The 18,595-nt window shown below is 40.1% G+C and overlaps 1 protein-coding gene and 1 long non-coding RNA gene across 3 annotated transcripts in view; one reads left to right on the top strand and one right to left on the bottom strand.

The window, feature by feature from the left end:
- Nucleotides 1-7,847, bottom strand: part of LOC139702813 (uncharacterized) — a 30,663-nt gene extending 22,816 nt beyond the window's left edge. Inside the window, exon 1 of the long non-coding RNA XR_011705392.1 lies at nucleotides 7,764-7,847. This is a non-coding gene — a long non-coding RNA (uncharacterized lncRNA). The remainder of the gene's footprint in view (nucleotides 1-7,763) is intronic.
- Cmtm4 (CKLF like MARVEL transmembrane domain containing 4) overlaps nucleotides 1-18,595 on the top strand; it is a 58,956-nt gene that overhangs the window by 27,996 nt on the left and 12,365 nt on the right. For both annotated transcript variants that reach the window (XM_071604654.1, XM_027938992.2), the window contains exon 2: nucleotides 16,983-17,159. In XM_071604654.1, the coding sequence (XP_071460755.1) occupies nucleotides 16,983-17,159 (177 nt within the window). The remainder of the gene's footprint in view (nucleotides 1-16,982; nucleotides 17,160-18,595) is intronic.

The following is an 18,595-nucleotide window of genomic DNA, read 5'->3' as shown; positions in this document are numbered from 1 at the left end:
TACCCCAAAATAAATAAGTAAATAAAAGACTTTATTTTGAAATAATTTTAAGATTTTAAGAGTAGTACAAAAATAGTTTTTTTTTTCACCTAGAGTCTCCAAATATCAAATATTTATCACATTAGTTTTCTTTCTCTTTCTGTCTATATTTGCATATCTATATATTTATGTATGTTTTAAGTCTGTTGAAGACTACATTGCAGATTGATGCCTTTTTAAAAATATATATTTTAGCTGTTGATGGACCTTTACTTTATTCATTCATTTATATGCAGAGCTGAGAATCGAACCCAGTGACTCTCATATACTAGGCAAGCACACTCTATCACTGAGCCACAATCGCAGACCAACTTGATGCCTTTTTATTTCTTTTGTTTAATATTTATTTTTTAGTTGACACAACACCTTTATTTCACTTATTTATTTTTGTATGTGGTGCTGAGGATCGAACCCAGGGTCTCGCACATGCGAGGCAAGGGCTCTACTGCTGAGCCACAACCCCAGCCCTTGCTTTTTTATTTCTAAAAACTTTAGTTTCCTAAAGAAAAGATCACTTTCTTACATAACCACAGTATGATAACCTAAACAAAGAAATCAGCACTGATTTTAATACTGTTGGCTAATCTGTAGATCTTATTTATGTTTCCTCTTTGTCTCAAAAGAAAGTCTGGATTGTGTGGTGCATTTACTTGCCATGTCTTTCTGATCTCCTTGTGTCTGAAATAGTCCCTCATCCCTTGTTTTATGTTGTTGACATTTTAGAAGAATACAGGCCACTTATTTTGTAGAACATCACTCAATTTGGGTTTGTCTGTTGTTTTCTCCTGTTTGGATTCTGGTTATCCTGTGGTATGGTCAGGAATACCACAGAAACGATGGTACATCTTTTCAGTGAGTAATATCAGAGGTGAATATGTAGATTTGTTCCATTACTGGTTATCTTAACCTGGTTAAAGCCTTGTCTACCAGCACTCTCCATTGTGAAGTTGTTATTTTTCCTATGTGATGATTAGATATTTTTATGGTGATATACTTTTAGACTGTGAAATACTTTGCAACTTCTCAAATTTTCATCCATTAGTTTTAATGTTCATTGGTGATTATTGCCTAAATCAAGTATTGTTATGATGGTTGCTAAAAGGTGATTTTATAAATCTACCCTTCCTTCTGTATTTATTAATTGAACGTTTGTCTAAAAGAAAGAGTTTTCCCTTTTTCAATATATATAAATATGAATATAAATATATTTATATTCATATGAACTCATGAGTTTGGGTTTTATTTGTAATTTTTATACTTAACGCTTTTTCTTTCTTGCTGGGGATTGAACCCAGGGCCTTATGCATGGTAATCACATGTTTTACCATTGAGCTATAACCCAAGCCCCCATTATTTATTTTGATGCTCACATTGTCCCAGATTTGGCCAATGGGAGCCCCTTTAAACTGATCCCCAACTCTGCTCCTTTCATTCTCTGAGTATAAAGTATTCAGATACATCTTGGACTCTTACCCTAGTCCTGGAAGTTTTTAAGGCACCCTGGTTCCTTTAAGTGAAAAATGCTAGTATTTAGAAATCAAAATTTGGATATACATATATAACATATATGTGTTATCCTCCTCCAGACCTGAATTAGCCATTTCACAGAGAAATCCTTGTTCCTTTTAGCTGGAAACAATATTTAGATATGTCAGTCTGGGAACTAAGGGGGCTCAATATTGCTGAGTTGTTATTTCTAGGCCTTTTTAGTGGATATAGCTATTTTTAAAAAAGAAAAAGTAAGTTACTTTGATTTTCATACTTTCATCTCTTTTCTCTTAGGCTTAAAATTTTGATCCCTGAAAAGTAAAAATAGAATTACCATATGATCCAGCAATTCTGTTTCCAAGTATATATACCCAAAAGAATTGAAAGCAGGGATTTGAACAGACGTTTGTACACCATGTTCATGTTCATAATAGCATCATTCATAATAATTAAAATGTGGAAGCAACCCAAGTGGTCATTGAAAGATGAACAGATAAGTAAAATGTGGTATGGACCAAAGGAAGACAGTAGTGATGCATTTCCAGTCACTTTCATACCCCTGACCTGAGTGTGGTAAAGGCAGGCATGTCTGAGTTCTGTTGGACCTTCCACATACCATGATACTGGTTACTATTAATTAACACTCTCTGTATGCCAGGCATGGCCCTAAGTATTTCACATTTAATCTTCACAGCCACAGAACTGTTCCTTGATCAATTTTATCGAAAAATAGGAAAAAACACCCATTGAACAATTTTTTAAATAGAGGCTCAGAGAAGAGCAGTAAATGTGCCCAGGTTCACAGAGCTAATTGGTAGCAGAGCTGAGATCAAAATTTGGGACTGTGGGACTCCACAGATCTCCAGCTCTTAAATTGCTATGCTAAGTGGTGATGCCATCCACTGAGTTAGGAAAGGGTACTTCTGCACTCCCATGTGGGTGCCTGGGGATGTTAGGGTAGAGATGCCTAATTTTAGAGGGGGGCAGTGTTGAGGCCTGGGGCTTAGAGAAGAGTTTAGACTGGGGCGGTAGATCTGAGAGTGGGAGTCTGAAGCAGGAAATCTATTGGGTATGCCTGTGTATCTGGTGAGAGTACAGCAGAGGCAGAACCCTGGGGAGCACCCTCTGTTTGAGGGGAGGCAGGACGAAAAGGAGCAGTGGAACTCAAGGCAGTTGGGGGATGTTCACTAATACCCAGCACTGCAGAGGGTTCTGGGGACTGCTCTGTCTCACTCTGCTATTAATGAGACTGTGTGATCTTGGGAGTGTTGCTTAATCTTTGCCTCATTTTCCTTATCACTGATTAAAAATTGTGCTCCCTGGTTGGGGTATAGCTCAGTGGTAGAGCACTTGCTTAACAGGTGCAAGGCCTCAGGCTTGAGCCTCAGCACTTGTGAAAAACAAAAACTGTGTATCTCTTGGAGTGATGAAAATGTTCTGGAATTATACATAATAGTGATGGCTACAACTTTGAATGTACTAAAAGCTACTGAATTGTGAATTTTGTAAATTGTATTTCAGTTAAAAATTAACCAATCTTGTTCCTCACAGGATGGAATGAAGATTAAATGGGGTTCAGAAGTGTATACTGTAGTCCAAGCTACCCTGGAGGCTGAGACAGGAGGATGGTAAGCTTGAGGCCATCCTGGACAGCATAGACAAAAAAAAAAAAAAAAGTGTAAAGGAGCAAATGCTTATGGCAGTGTCTATCCCAGCACAGCATTTGACCCACAGTAGAAAGCCACAGCACAAGATGATTTTTAAGGAGAGCCATAGTGTCACACATTTTAAGGGCTGCTATTATCCCTGGAGCTGGGGACACCATTTACAAACACTGCTGAACAGTAGTCCCCCAATCTGTAGGTTAAGCATGGAGGCTCCAGGAATGGTGGCTTTGGGCACATAGAGATGCCTCCCTCCCTTATTGGTTACTCCATAGCTCACTGCTTCCTGCTCTGGCAGAAATATGGCTGGGACCTCCCTTAGCTGGATGGTGCAGAGAAGCTGGGTGGGCTGTCAGGATAGTGGGTCTCAGTGAACTGGGCTTTCCAGACTTACACCTGGCCTCTGAGAATGTACAGTTTACTTTCTTGGCCTTAATCAGTCTCTAGTAAAAAGCTGCTATGGCCTGCTGGTTTCTCATTCAGTGAGAAATGCAGTGCCCTATTTCCACTTGGCTAATGGGGGCTTTCAGGGATGTTGGGGTGGGGAGATGCCCAGGAATTAAAACAGGAAGGAGAAGGGGATGCCTGCCTGCTGGGTTTCAGCTTCATCCATAAAACTAGGTCCATGATAAAGGGAGGCTGTAAAGAAAATCCTAATGCCAGCGGCATTGTTAAATGTCTTCAGATGTGTATGGTTTGAAGGCAGTGTGCTTCCTGTGTCCTCTGCATGTACATTGTTTTTGTTCCATTACTAATCTAAATGGTCTGAAAATGGAGCTTTTGGGGCAGGGTGGCATTTGCTGTAAAATTCTGTGGACATTCTCTTGGCAAGAAAGATGCTGACCATCCTGTGGTTTTCTAAAATCATGTGCAATTATATCATCAAACCACATAAAACTTTCTAGATTTTTTTTTAAAAACAAGAGTTTTACACTTCATTGGATAACACTCTAAGTAGTTGGATATCCAAAAATAATTCTATTTTGCCTGCAACCGATATCTTATGATCAACTATTGTTGACAAGTGTCCTATGTGTTTAATGTGTGTATTAGAGCTTACTTACGTTGGAAATTTCAAAATGTATGATTAAAAAAAAGAAGAAGAGTCTGAATATCACGCTAAGTGATGTAAGCCAATCCCAAAAAACCAATGGCCGAATGTTTTCTCTAATATGTGGATGCTAATTCACAATAAGGTGGGGGGCACTAGGGAAGAATAGAGTTATCTTAGATTAGGTAAAGGGAAGTGAGGGGAGGGCCTATGGGAATAGGAAAGATAGTAGAATGAAACAGACATTATTACTATATGTATATATGTGACTATATGACCAATATAATTCTGCAACATGTATACTTAAAAAAATAAGAAATTATATCCTATCTATGTATGATATATCAAAGTGCATAAATGCATTCTACTGTCATGTATAACTAATTAAAACAAATTAAAAAATTTAAAAAATAAAACAAGGGCTGAATGTTCTCTCTGATAAGCCCATGATGCGGGGTGGGGGTGTGTGGGGGCTCGGGGTGAATGGAGTAACTTTGATTGGGCAAAGGGGAAGGAAGATAAGGGAGAGGGCTTGGGGGTAGGAAAGATGCTGGAATGAGTTGAACATCATTACCCTATGTACATGTATGACTGCACATGTGATGTGACTCTACATTGTTTACAACCAGAGAAATGAAAAGTTGTGCTCCATTTGTGTACAATGATTCGAAATACATTCTGCTATTGTATATGATTAAAAAGAACAAATAAAAATTTTTAAAAAAATGAGTCTGAAATTGAATGCAATCTTCAAAGTTCTACTCATAATTTATTTATGGCTTTAGGATTCCAAAATAGCAAAATTATTTACACAGTAGAACCCAGCTTGAAAAATCTGTCAGGATCACTGGTTGAGTAGGCGTTTGTGATGGAGGCCAAGCTCAGATCAAACCAAACACAGCTTCCTGGGGCATTAACAGCCTACACTCTTCTCTCTTCCATGGAAACAAAACCTTAGGGGCCAAGGCAGCTCTGTTGGGAGTGTGGCTGCCAGCTGGGGCCACACCTTGCAGTCCTCTGAGAACTCCCATGGGTACCCCCCCTGCTTTCTTCCGAATGGCCTTGAGCCCTTGGTAGCCCCACCCTTTTGTCCTTATCTCTTAACAATAAAGAACTTATTTGCCTCTGCCTCTGGACTCCTTTGCTCAGCTAATTGCTACTGATTAATTTGTTCATCTGCTAGTGTGTGGGGGTGGGATGGGGTGAGGGTAGTTGGTTCCTGGTGACCTTCAGGAGCAGGTAGTTTTCTTTTATTCTTTAATTCCTTTGCAACTCTTAAAACTGTAGCGTGGGCACTGTTTATTTAGCTGCATAAAAACAGTGAAACCGAAGATCACATGCAGGGACATTGGTTGCAGGTTAAATAATTTACACCTGCAGTCAGTTTCTTTGTTTCAGAACCAAAAAAAAAAATTTGTTCCTTGCTCCATTGTCTCAGGGGAGAAGAGGATATATTTTTAAATCCACCTTCTTCATGAAATAACCTCTCTCAAGAGGGAAAAACACATGGATCATTTTGGAGAATGATGATCTTGTTGTGTGCTTTTTATGAGACCCTTGTGGCACTGACTGCAAGGGCTCCTCCTGCTACCCTCCCTGCTCTCATGCTGTGTTTCTTGAAGAGAAAGCATAACCAATGGTTTTCCTGTGGCCAAAGGTAAAAAAAAACTCCAGATAACTTAATGTTAGTTATTGCATGTGGGAGATCATGGTACTGGGGAAAGATACTGTACTTGAGCCCTTGAACAAACCTGGGCCACACACAGTTGCCATCTGCTTCCTGAATGTGTGAGGATCAGAGATAATGTGTGGTCCTAGAGCCAGATGGCATCTTTACATTATCGATGCTCTCTAGTTACAAGCTATTGTTATTCTAAGGTGCCTGGCAAGGCACAGCTAATTTGGGCCTCTTAGCAGACAATATAACATGACTTCTAACCTGGTTGCTTAGATTTTTTTGGGGGGGTGGGGGTGGGTGCCAGGGATTGAATTCAGGCACTTGACCACTGAACCACATCCCTAGCCCTATTTTGTATTTTATTTAGAGACAGGGTCTCACTGAGTTACTTAGCGCCTCGCTAAATTGCTGAGGCTGGCTCCTCCTGCTTCTACCTTCTGAGCTGCTGGGATTACAGGCACTGGGCCAGTTGTTTAGATTTTAAGGGGATCTGCCATTCAACATGGATGTATGCATAGTAGCGTAAAATCCCTGTTCTAGGGACTCAGAAGGTGTTGGTGGGAGGCCTTCTTATTCTGTCTGGTTTCAGGATCCCATCTTAATGTGTTCTGTGAGTGCTGAGGATGGAGCTGGTTTCTGAAGAGAAATCCCTGTCCCCAACACTTCCTGCCATCTCTGCCCGGTATAGTCACGAGGTCTTTCAGCAGAAGCAGTGCTGGAACAACTTGCCTGCAGTGTCTTTGTGGCTGAATCCAAACCAAAACCATGTCTTTCTCCTCAAGTATGTTTTCAGTATTGGTGGGAAGAGACATTTTAATTTTGAATGTGCTGGAGCTGATTAGAGTTCTGCCTGGTTCTGAAGATACTGTGGACTCTGCTCTGTGTACATGTGGTCATCACCCAGTTAACAGTGTCCTGTGTCATTGCCACCCTGCTGAGTAAATGAGTTTCTGTATTTTAGTCTGAAAATTGTGCATGATCTGACAAAGTTGAGTATGGATCAGCGTGTGCTTTTTATATTTCCCAAACCAGTTTTCCTCCAGACACCTCTGTGCCAAGTGTTAATAGGTATGCTGGGTTGGGAATTCTGGCCCATGTAACATAATCCACGTATCAAATAAAGGTAAACAGGTTTGACTGCACTTTTCAGAACTGTTAAGCTGCTGATGTGCTATGAGTACTAGAGATGTAGTTAAGGTGGAAATAGCACAGGGCTTAGCACAAGCAAACGCAGAGCTGCGTGGCTGCTCTGGCCCTAGCCATGCACACTTGTGTGAATTTTGAGCTACTTCTCCATAACTGAAAGTGTCAGCCTGTGTCAGTAGTTTCAAAGTAAGCACAACAGAAATATTTTCCTAACGTAGAAATCAGAGCGATGCTTTGCAAACCACTCTTCCTGGGACATTAATTTAGAAGGCTAAAATATATCTGTCCTTAGCTCAGAAAAGCTTAGGAACCACTGCTAATAGGAATATAAAACAGAAGTACTTTGATGAGGGAGTAGGTTTATCCCAATCCTTCATGCCTCCCCCAGCCAAGGATGCAATTGGAAAGCAAGGCCCTGCTTTGTGTATTCTCCTGCCTGCTTGTCCAAAGTCCAGTGCTGTCCAGGAAGGCTTCTCAAGTCTTCTACCACTATCTCAGTCCCCAGTGACCCTCCTCTTCCACACCACAGCAATGCTTTTTCACCCCTTCCTGGACACCAAGCCCCTGGCACCTCATTAGCTATTTGATTTTGTGTGTATAACAGAGCTGATAGGTTGGCTGGGTTAGAGTGAGACCCAAGCACAGCAAGCCTCCAAGTGCCACAGAGCAATCAGGATCACACAAACAGCTGTCCTACCTTGCCTCCAATTTGCCTGGTGCTTGGCCAGTCTCTATCAGGATTCTGAGGTATACCCCAGTTGGGAGCCCAGAGGAAGCCATGCTGTAGGAAGAGGAGGGGTGAAGAGCTTGTTCTGTCTCACGTGATTAGATGGTTTCTCTCTGTGGCCTGACTGTGTGTCATAGGAGGATGTGAACTCAGCATGAGGCTATGCCTGAGCCTTGTTTAAGATTAAACTTGGGGGGCTGGAGTTGTGGCTCAGTGGTAGAATGCTTGCCTGGCACATGTGAGTCACAGGGTTTGATCCTCAGTACCACATTAAAAAAAAAAAATAAAGGTATTGTGCCAATCTACAACTAAAAAATATTTTTAAAAAAGATTAAATTTGGGTATACGCACACACACAGCAGGAAGGAAAAAAAATAGGAATATAAACGAGAAGAAACCAAGACCAAGGTCGGAGGGAAGACACATTTGCAGTTTGTTCACTGCTGCCTCCCTAGAGTAAGAGTAGTACCTGACACATCGCAGATGATCAGTTAATTTTAGCTAAATAAAGGGATAATAATCATCTTAATATTACTTTGAGACTTTTAAAATTTAAAGACAAATGCCCTAGACATCTAAGGAACTTTTGAGGATGTAGTGTCTTAGAGCCAATGAGGGGACTAACATTCCTTAAAATATTATGGGGGGACTGAAAACCCCAGATTTAGTAGATACTCTTATTCCCAAATAGGGGAAGGCCCCATCTCTTTTATCTGTCAGGGTGAGTTAGACTATAATGCAGTAACAACAAACCAAGGCTGTTCCAAGCATCCTTACTTCGGGACTCAGACTGCTGGAGTAACTACCAAATCTTGTTGGTACTGAGGCAGAGTTAAGAGGAAGATCTCAGGAAAATCTAACTGGCAATAAACTATGTTGCCTGAAATTGACACACATCTTATTAGCCAAAGTTAATCTCCTGGTTCCATTCTACTTCAGGGGAAGTGAGAAGAGGCATCTCATGTTCTGGATCATCAAATATCTGATAATCAGCACTAAGGACATCTACAGCTATCATGACAGACTGGAATTCATTTTACACAGTAATGGTTAGGTTATTTCTCAATGTTTGTGATGTTTTTATGAAACATGACCCTAGAAACAGTTTCAGTAGAAGCATTGTTTTGTAGAATGCTAGGAAGCTCTTTTATGAAACATGACTCTAGAAACATTGTTTTGTAGAACGCTAGGAAGCTCACCTGCGAATATCACACAGTACTCCAGGCTTGTGTTGCTGTAGACATTTCAAATGGGGAGTCATTTTAGCATCTGGTGGTGTTTAAGGCCTCTCAAGTAGTTTAGAATGAAAAAAATTGTACTACCATGCTGCTGTTTTTAGGTACATATATTTTAAAATGCTTCATCAGATCCTTTGATAAATTGGTGAATTTTGACCAATCTTTAAAGATGCCTTCCAAGACATTAATGACACTGTTCCTTCCTGGTTGTCTTTGTCAGTGTATTCAGGAGGAGGAGACTCTTACTATGCACCTGCTTTATCAGCTTGTAGTTCGTTGGTGGCCAGGAAGTAGGTTTGCATGCCATCAAAGAGATTCTGGAATGATGAACTCTTGTGATAAAGAAATGGAATCAACATAGGCTTACAGGGTAGCTTTCATTTTCCATTGAAGTTTTTGATTTCACTGTAAAATATTCATGAGTAGTTCAAAACAAATAGGGGTTGATTCTTAGAGGTCACTGACATTTAACTCAAAATAAACCTGGATATTTCAAAAGTGTTCATAATGGAACACTTACTTTTTTTCTGATTAAAACACACTTTTTATGTGTAGAAATCTTAGAAAATAAAAGAAGCCTAAAACCATCTATCCTATATGGTTGTAGATGGATTCACTATTAATATTTTACTGTAGAATCTTCCTGTGCTGTATATATTATGTATACATACATATGGTTGGTTATACATGCATTTATATTTCTAATATGTATGCATGTATTATAAATGCATATGCATGAATTTTAAGTGTACATATTTCTTATATATTCATATACTACAGGAGTGTTTAAAATAAAAAAGAAAATCTACCTGATTCTCCTGTACCCTAGTCAATTCTAACTCATAGAGGTCTCCACTTTTTTTAGTGTTTATGTTTTTGTGAACACAGATAGCCTCATGGTTTTTGTGCCTCCCAAAAATGGGGTTACTATAGGCCTAATATTCTGCACTCTGGTTCTTTAAGTATCCCTAGACATCTTTCCCCTCCAGCACATACAAGCACCTGTTTCTCTGCTTTGTGCTTCTCATTGTATGTAGATGTGTTATCACTTATTTAACCCTTGCTCTCTGGCTGGACATTTATAATTTTTTAAAAAAATTATTTATTTTTAATTTTTTTATAGTTATTTTTTAGTTGGACACAATATCTTTATTTATTTATTTTTATGTGGTGCTGAGGATCGAACCCAGGGCCTCACATGTGCTAGGCAAGCACTGTACTGCTGAGCCACAACCCCAGTCCCATAAAAATTTTATTTTTTTGATAGCTTTTTAAATTTATTTATATGTGGTGCTGAGAATCAACCCGAGTGCCTCATACATGCTAGGCAAGCACTCTACCACTGAGCCACAACCCCAGCCCTGGACACTTATAATTTTGAGAAGAATCTCAAGATCACTGTCAATGCTGGACCAGTCTGTACCCTCTCCATTGGTGTAGGGTTGTTCTGCTTTAGCACAATATACCACTTTATATTTTTATAAATATGATAGGTGAGAATTATATCCCAATTTGCATTTATTTTGTTGAGTGTGTGTGTCCATGTGTTTATTTGTCATTTGCCTTTCACCCTCTGCCCTTGTCTGGAACATTGCTGGCTGCCATGGCTAGGGAAAGGCACATGGTAAAATTGCTCATGGCTCCTAAATGCTACTCTCAGAAGTAACAGATGTTTCACAAATTCATGTTTCATTGTCCAAGCCCAGAAGTAGATCCCAGTGTTGTGAATCTACCAGGTGCAATAGTAAATATTTATTTAGAATAAGAAGCATACTAAATTATGAATTCAGAAGGCTTTTTGTTTTGGCCTCCATTAAAAAGGATCCTTCCTATTGTATTTCAATTTCAGTGTGATTAGGTATTTTGAAAAAGTACACAAAATCACTCTGAAATTTAGATTTATTACACAAGAAATTCTAAGATTCTAGTTGCCAGTACCTTGTATTAAGAACATTGTTTTACAATTCTTTTCTAAGGGGCTGGGGCACTAGCTCAGTGGTCTAGTGCTTGCCTAGCATGTGTGAGGCACTGATTCAATCCCTAGCATTCATCCTTCCCCCTGCAAAAGCTCTTCTACATATATTGATTTATTGGTGCATATGTGTAGGAATTTGTCACTGAAACACTTGTTTCTTCAGGATGTTTCAGTGAGTTGCAGGCAGTTTTTGTGTGCCATTCTAATTGGAACTGTCAGACTTTGTCAGTTCAAAATTTGTCAGAAATATCAAAATTCAGTACAATACAATGAGATACACAAAACTGCGGCTTCCCACGTGTGTACTTGCTATCTATTCTACACTGTAGGTTTGTGACCTACAAGCCCTGGAATGAGTTCAATGTCATGTGATTTCCACCATGAAAGGGAGGAAAAGGTAGAGTGCACTCATGGCTGGAGAGAGATGCGGCATTACTGAGTATATCCCCGATAAGGCACAGCTTCTGTGGAGGCACTCACAGTTTATTAGTTTAATGAATTTCCCACAGATGAGCCTCTAGCTCCTTATGTTTCCTCCACTGTTCACAGACTATTCTAGTTGGGCATTGTAGGGTATGTTTATCTTATGAATTTGGGGGCCTGTCCTTTTTTTACATTGTCTGGTCAGTCAGTGCAGTGGATGTTGAAGCATATCTGGAAGCCATTCTTAACCTGGGAGGGCTATAGGAATTTAACCATATGTGGGAATTTTAGCTAACCCCAAATTTAATGTATCCCTCCCTCAACTTACAATTAGCAGGATCCCCCAAATGCCCATTGCTATTTCATCATCACCTGGCCCAAAGAGGAAGTTGGAATGGAAGGAGGTAGGGAGTGGTCTTAGGTAACTTCAGTTAAAATAACTTGCTTTTTTAGGTTTTACAAAAACAGAAACCTGTGAACACATTTCTGGAGCTGACACAAGGGAGGGGCTTTGAAGCATCAGCTTCATCTTCAAGAGAAAATCTGCCTCTGGAAAATTCTGCAGCACCCCCATGTGCCTGGGTAGAGGAGACTCGGATGTGTTGGTGAACAGTCCTGTTCACGTCACAGCCTCCAGAAAGGACTTAGCAGTTTAACTTTGGACTTTATGAGCATTTACAAAGTGTTGTAAGACAGCGCTCCCCTTGTCCTCCTATCTTCCTTTTTGATGTTGCCAACCTTAATTAGCCACAGTTAGGTAAATTTGACAATCTTATAATGCCAATTTACTTATCAGCTACGAAAATACTCTAGATCAGCTGGTAAGAACTACACAGAAAAGGCTCTCTGATTAGCAATACCTTAGCTTTCCCATGTTTATATCTCATTAACATCTTTATACATATTTTTATACTTGATATTTGTCCACTGCAAAGTTTTTAGAAGTTAGGTTACTTTTGATTCCTCTGTTGCTACAAGTTATTGGCTTCCAATCTGACTTGGTCTGAGTCATTATCAGGCAATAGGTGGGCTTAATTCACCAGTGATTATTAGATTTCACAGTGCTGGAAGATGTTTTGATATTTTGCTGTGCTAAATATCAGGCAAAAAATATATATATACTAGGCCTAGTGTGGTTGTGCACACCTGTAATCCCAGCAGCTTAGGAGACTGAGCCAGGAGGATCATGAATTCAAAGCCAGCCTCAGCAAAAGCGAGGCACTAAACAAGTGAGTGAGACCTTGTCTCTAAATAATACAAAATAGGGCTGGGAATGTGGCTTAGTGGTCAAGTGCCCCTGAGTTCAATCCCTGGTACCTTCTCCCCTCCAAAAAAGACTCTACTGGTGGTAATGGCTGAGTATTAGAAACCACCTAAACACCTATCAACAGAGTATTGATGAAATTATAGATTGTGTATTTATATATCCTATGTAGTAAAAAAAATAACATGTATGTTTCTTTTTATATAGAAATGCCTGCAGATACTATGTAAAAGAAAAAAGCTAGAAAACAAGATGTATAATACATGTTTTCTGATTTAAAAACTATATGTATAGGTTATAATTTTATTTCCTTATTTTTAAAAATTATTTATTTATTTATTTATTTTTGCATTACAATTCTTAATACACCATTTATTTCCTTATTTTATATACAGCATGTTACTGTTTGAGTTCTCGTTTGTATATTTTGATTTTGAACATAATGACCATTTGAGATATGCAAAGAAGACAGCTATTGGGGATGAGGAATTGATAAGAAGAATAGCATAGTAAGGCAATAAAAACTAGAGAGGATGAGGATCAAATCTTGGCTGTGAAATACTGGCATTCCTTCTTGCTATCTATCTCATAGGACCTCTGTTTCCTTGTCTATAAAATGGCACTAATGTTACCTCATAGGTTTGTGTCAGGGACTAAATGGTAAAGAGTGAGAAATGGTAGGTAACCAGTACTGGTAGTTACTTTTTATTGATATTAGTGATTACAATATTATTGAGGTTCCCTCCCTAATATATTATCTATTACTGTTAACTAATTACCTCAAAACTTAGTGGCTTAAAACCACAGAACTTTATTATCCTTCAGTTTCGGCGGGTCAGGAATCCCAGAGTGGCTTTGCTCTGGTTCTCATGTGATTGCAGTCTGGCTGTTGTCTGGGATGGTATCACCTAAGGCCCGCCCACTTGGGACAGGAGGACCTGCTTCTAAGACCCCTCATTCACATAGCTGTTGGCTGTTAGTTCTTTGGCACTTAGATTTTTCCATAAGGCTACCTGAGTATCTTCATGACCATATTAGCTCATTTTCCCCAGAATAAGTGATCCTAGAGAGACAGAGAGGAAGGAAGAAATCACACTTGAGTTTTCTGGCCTAACCTGTGAAGTTCTTTCTGCAAGAGGGTCAGCCTTCTTCATTGTGTCACAGAGATGAGACTACTAGGAAGACTCCTTGTTGGGGCCATCTTGGAGGGACTGGCTGCCACACCCAGTTGGTAGCTGGCAAACTCAAATTGAAATTTAGGCTGTGTGGCTATTTCTGTCATGAACATGTTGGAGTATCACTTGCTTAGCATTTAGCCCTCTTTTCTGTCTGTACTCACACTCTGGGTGGTCGTTCCATCCTGTCCCCCAATTCCCAATTGCATCTCCATTCCAATCTTTCCCCAGAACTCAAGGTTCACATATCTAACAATTAGCTCCACTTGAAGCCTGATAGCTGTTACAGTGTTAGCATGTCCCAAACTGAACTCCTCCCCAAACCTGCTCCCCTGCAGGCTTCCCTATCCCTGTGCAGCAATGCCATTCTTCTAGTTGCTCAAGTAAGAACCTTAGAAATGTGCTTGCCTGCCTCTTCCTCTCACATCCCATCGTGTGTCAGCACAGATCCTGTGGCTCTGCCTTCAACATACACCCAGAATTCAACACTTCTCACCATCTGGGCTGATCACCTTCAGATACCACCCTGATCCATGCCACCATCTTCTCTCCAGGGTGTTGCAGAGGCCTTCCAGCTCTTCTCTAGCCTCTGCCCTAGCCTCCTGCCTCTGGTCTGTGGAGCTGGTGGCCCTTTTAAGATCCAAATCAGATTGTGCCTCTCTCTAGCACAGTAGGCTATCACATCCAGGTCTGCGCATGTCTCTGGGCTCTATGTATCTGATCTTCCCTCCTGCAAGCCAGGACCTTACTGCCTTCCTGTAGTTCTTTCTCAGACCCTTCTCAGCTGGGCCTTCTAGGGTCCACAGTCCACAGTTTTCACACCCTGGCCCCAGTTACACTTCACTTGCCTTCCCTGCTTTTTCTCCTTTGTTCTTATCATTGTCTAACTTACTTTATTTTTTATTTAATTAAAACATTTAAATTATGAGCTGTTGAGCAGAGATATTTTGTTATGTTCACTGTTACAACGAATAGCCTATTGGATTTGCATTTTCTTGAAGCCATTTTTTTTTAATATTTAAGAATTTAGGTGTTACCTTTCCACACAAATATGGTTGAAGTTAACATACCAGAAACATTTGTAACTCATCAGTACAGTGTGTTATTTCTTGCCCAAGATTAGTAGATCCGATTACAGGGGTGGAAACAAAAAAAGGATGTTTAGGAGTTTGCCTTATATGAACTGTTTCTTTTGTGTATTGATTGCAAGTTAAGCATGTAATTCAGATGGAGAATTAAAGGCTGTGGTCCTGTGGAGAATTATAAAGAGAGTCATTAGGAAAAGTACAAAGCGTGTATTTAGAGATCCCTGTCTTGTCTTTCATTTTCTAATGGATGACTAAACATTGTACATATTAATTGTGTACAATATGATGTGAAATGCGTATACATTGTAGAATGGTCCAGCCAAGCTAATGAACATGAGCATCACCTCACTTATTTTTTTTTCCAGTGAGACTTAAGCTCTACTCTCTCAATAATTTTCAAAATAAATCCATTGGTATAAAAACTGTAGCCCTTATATTGCACAATAGATCTCTTAAACTATTCCTTGCAAACTGAAATCTTGTATCCTTTGATCAACAAGATCTGCATCTTTAATATGTTAACTTGGACTAGAAAGTAAGAAGACCACATAAGATTAGCATGGAAGTGTCCCTGATGGTAATAGCAGAAACAGCTTTCCTTTTACACAGAGACCCTGACAGGAAAGTGTGGGGCTTTGCAAGTCATTGTGCCCACATTTGCCAACTCTGCAAGTTACTGCGCTTGGTGCCTTAGGAAGGGACAGAGGTGGCCTGCACACCGAACACTCAGGGTGCAGAGAGATGCATGGGGTAGGAGTAAAATGCTTTCTTGGGACAGGGTAGAATAAAATGACATGTGGCAGGGAGAAATTCAGGGACAGCATGAGGAGGAGGTGGCACTGAGAATGGAGCATTGGTATGTGTGAGTAGGACTTGAGTAGGCAGGGAAGAGCCCCAGAACAGCCTGTGTCTTGGCTGCTTTTCACAGTTAATCTGGGGATCTTGTCAGGAAGCAGATTCTGACTCCACAGGACAAGGAAGGGAGGCAGAGCTTCCCCATTGCTCACAAGGCTCCTGGGATGCTGGGAAGCTGGCCCTGGAGGACATGTCTCTGGAGGATGTCAGGGCTGCCTGCATCTGCCTTCCTGCTTTTTCTGCCTTGAGCTGCAGGGTGGGGATTGGCCTGGACATGGTAGTGTGGGCTTGACATGGGGTGGGCTGTGAGACACTGGGGAACAGAGGTGAGGCCAGGAGCCCAAGGCTGAACTGCTGTTCATTGCTCAAGACTACTTGACCTCCCTTGATCTTAGGACCAACAGCTTAACCCTGGGCCACCTCTTCTCCTGAACTCTACCTTTAAAAATTCACTTGGTAATTTCCATTTTTATCTGTTTGACTTTATGATTTTTATATTCACGAGACATACTGCTTATAATGTTACTTTGGTTCTTCAGAAAGAAATTATTTCTGTTAATGGCAGATTTTTAAATTTTTAATAAGCTGCCACTCTATCTTCTTGTGATATAGTCCAGTGATAACACTTTCACAAACATATGGGTTAATTAGGGGCCTCTTCTTTCAGGGGCTTCTAATTGAGGAAAGAGGAGATTGTACCAATCATTAGTTAGCCTATGTGACCCCAACATGAATCACCAAGGTAGTTGCAGATAGCACAAGATTCCATCCTCTCAGTGTCTAGCATAACTGTGGTAGAGACCATAAATTGGAAACAAGCAACTTGAAATTATGATGGCAAAGGATGAACTAAAACGTCACAGAGGTGTTCTTTTCTACTTCCTCCTTCCTCCCCAGGGCCAGTGACTCACACAGGGGTGCCATTCCTCCCTGGACTGGTTTTGGTGTAGTGGTAGAGCCTTCGCTGTTTACATTAGGAATTCCAACCTTTCATTCAGGCCCCTCTACCTGTTTCTACCTAAGTAGAAACTGAAGTAGTTCATATTTCTGACAGTTAAACTGCTGTCCCCAGAGGAAATCTCTGCAGCTGAACATAAATATGATGGGCATGTATATTCACAGATGTGTACTAAATATATACATGCATGTATGTTTCCAATTTTCTTCCTAGATTTTGGCCCTGATTGCATTCATCTGTATCGAGACCATCATGGAGTGCTCCCCATGTGAAGGCCTCTACTTTTTTGAGTTTGTAAGCTGTAGTGCATTTGTGGTGACTGGAGTCTTGCTGATTCTGTTCAGTCTCAACCTTCACATGAGGATCCCCCAGATCAACTGGAACCTGACAGTGAGTAGAAGTTACCATTCTTTCTGTGAAAGGATCAAATGCTGCTTGGCTCCAAGGGAAAGTTGGAATCTCTCCATGACATGTTTGGTTCTAGTTTATTTTGATTTTTAACATTCCTTTATAACTCAGCTGTGAAATTTTATGTTTCTTTACTGCATTGAGTGAAAAAATAAATAAATTGAATCTTAACTAATGGTAGAAACATAACAAAATTATGTTGGTCCTTTTAAAGATGTCATTTCTATTTTATGATCACCTTAGAAGACTAGTTATACTGGTATTTGCAGAATATGGGAAAGAAATGGAATTAATACATTTGCATATTTTTCAGACTACACACAAAAGCCATTTATAAAAATATTGATTCTGGAAGAATTGAAAATGTCAATATTGTGTAAAGCCTAGGAATATTATTAAACTCAAAGTAACTAGGAGGACTGAAGGTTTGGGTGATTTGATCAGAAAGTCTTGAGTGGATACATGTCCACTCGTCTCCATACTTTGAATTCTCAGCCCTGTTTGGACAGCCCTGTCAGATGGCATGGGAAGCCGAGGGCTGGCCAGTCCCAGGCTATCTCTTCTAAACTGTGTTAGTTGTCCTTATTTGTTCTTGAACAAGAAGGAATTTTAATATAATTTGGTTTTCTTAATATTTCTTTGTAAACAAGCATGTGCAAGAGTTCAGGGGGAATCAGTGAGGGAGAAACTCAGAAGTACAACCAGCCACCTCACACTTCTGTGCTTGTGAGAGAAGCCTGTGGACTCACAGCTGCTGGGGGTATGAGGAGAGCACTGCAGAGCACCTCTTTCTTTCTTTGGCTGGTGCTCCATGCAGAGTGGGGGGCAACACTGTGGGAGGAAGCCTGAGCTGTCGCTCTGCCTGGCAGGGCTGCTAGCATAGTGTCCCTGGGTGTACAGGTAGGAAGATCTTCCTGACAGAATGCTCCCACAAACTGTTTTGGGGAGTAAAATGAAAGGAGAGTTACTGATTTGGAAAAGTTAATGTCAGTTGAAAACTCTACAAGTTTTGTCTTAACACTGAAAGCTAAGGAAAATGTGATGGTATTTTAAATTTAACTTTGTTCTAAAACCAAAAGATAACTGGAAGCACTTTGTAAGTTTTTGTGAGAAGTTTAAACATTTCAACTGTTTTTTAGATGAAGTTTGTGTTATATGTAAGAAAATGCTTAGGGGGCTGGGGTTGTGACTCAGTGGTAGAGCGCTTGCCTAACATGTATGAGGCACTGGGTTTGATACTCAGCACCACATATAAATAAATGAATAAAATAAAGTTTCATTAATATCTAAAAAATATTTTTAAAAAATGCTTGAGGTGTGACCTCAACCAATAGTGTATAGACAGATAGCTTAAGTGAGCCTTGCAAACTTTCCCAACTAATGCATACTCGGGGGACAAGGTCAAGGTGTTCATTCTG

This window comes from Marmota flaviventris, chromosome 18 (genome assembly GCF_047511675.1).
Source record: "Marmota flaviventris isolate mMarFla1 chromosome 18, mMarFla1.hap1, whole genome shotgun sequence".
NCBI lineage: Eukaryota > Metazoa > Chordata > Mammalia > Rodentia > Sciuridae > Marmota > Marmota flaviventris.
Note: the sequence above shows the minus strand (reverse complement) of the source record. Positions and strands in the feature narration are given on the sequence as shown.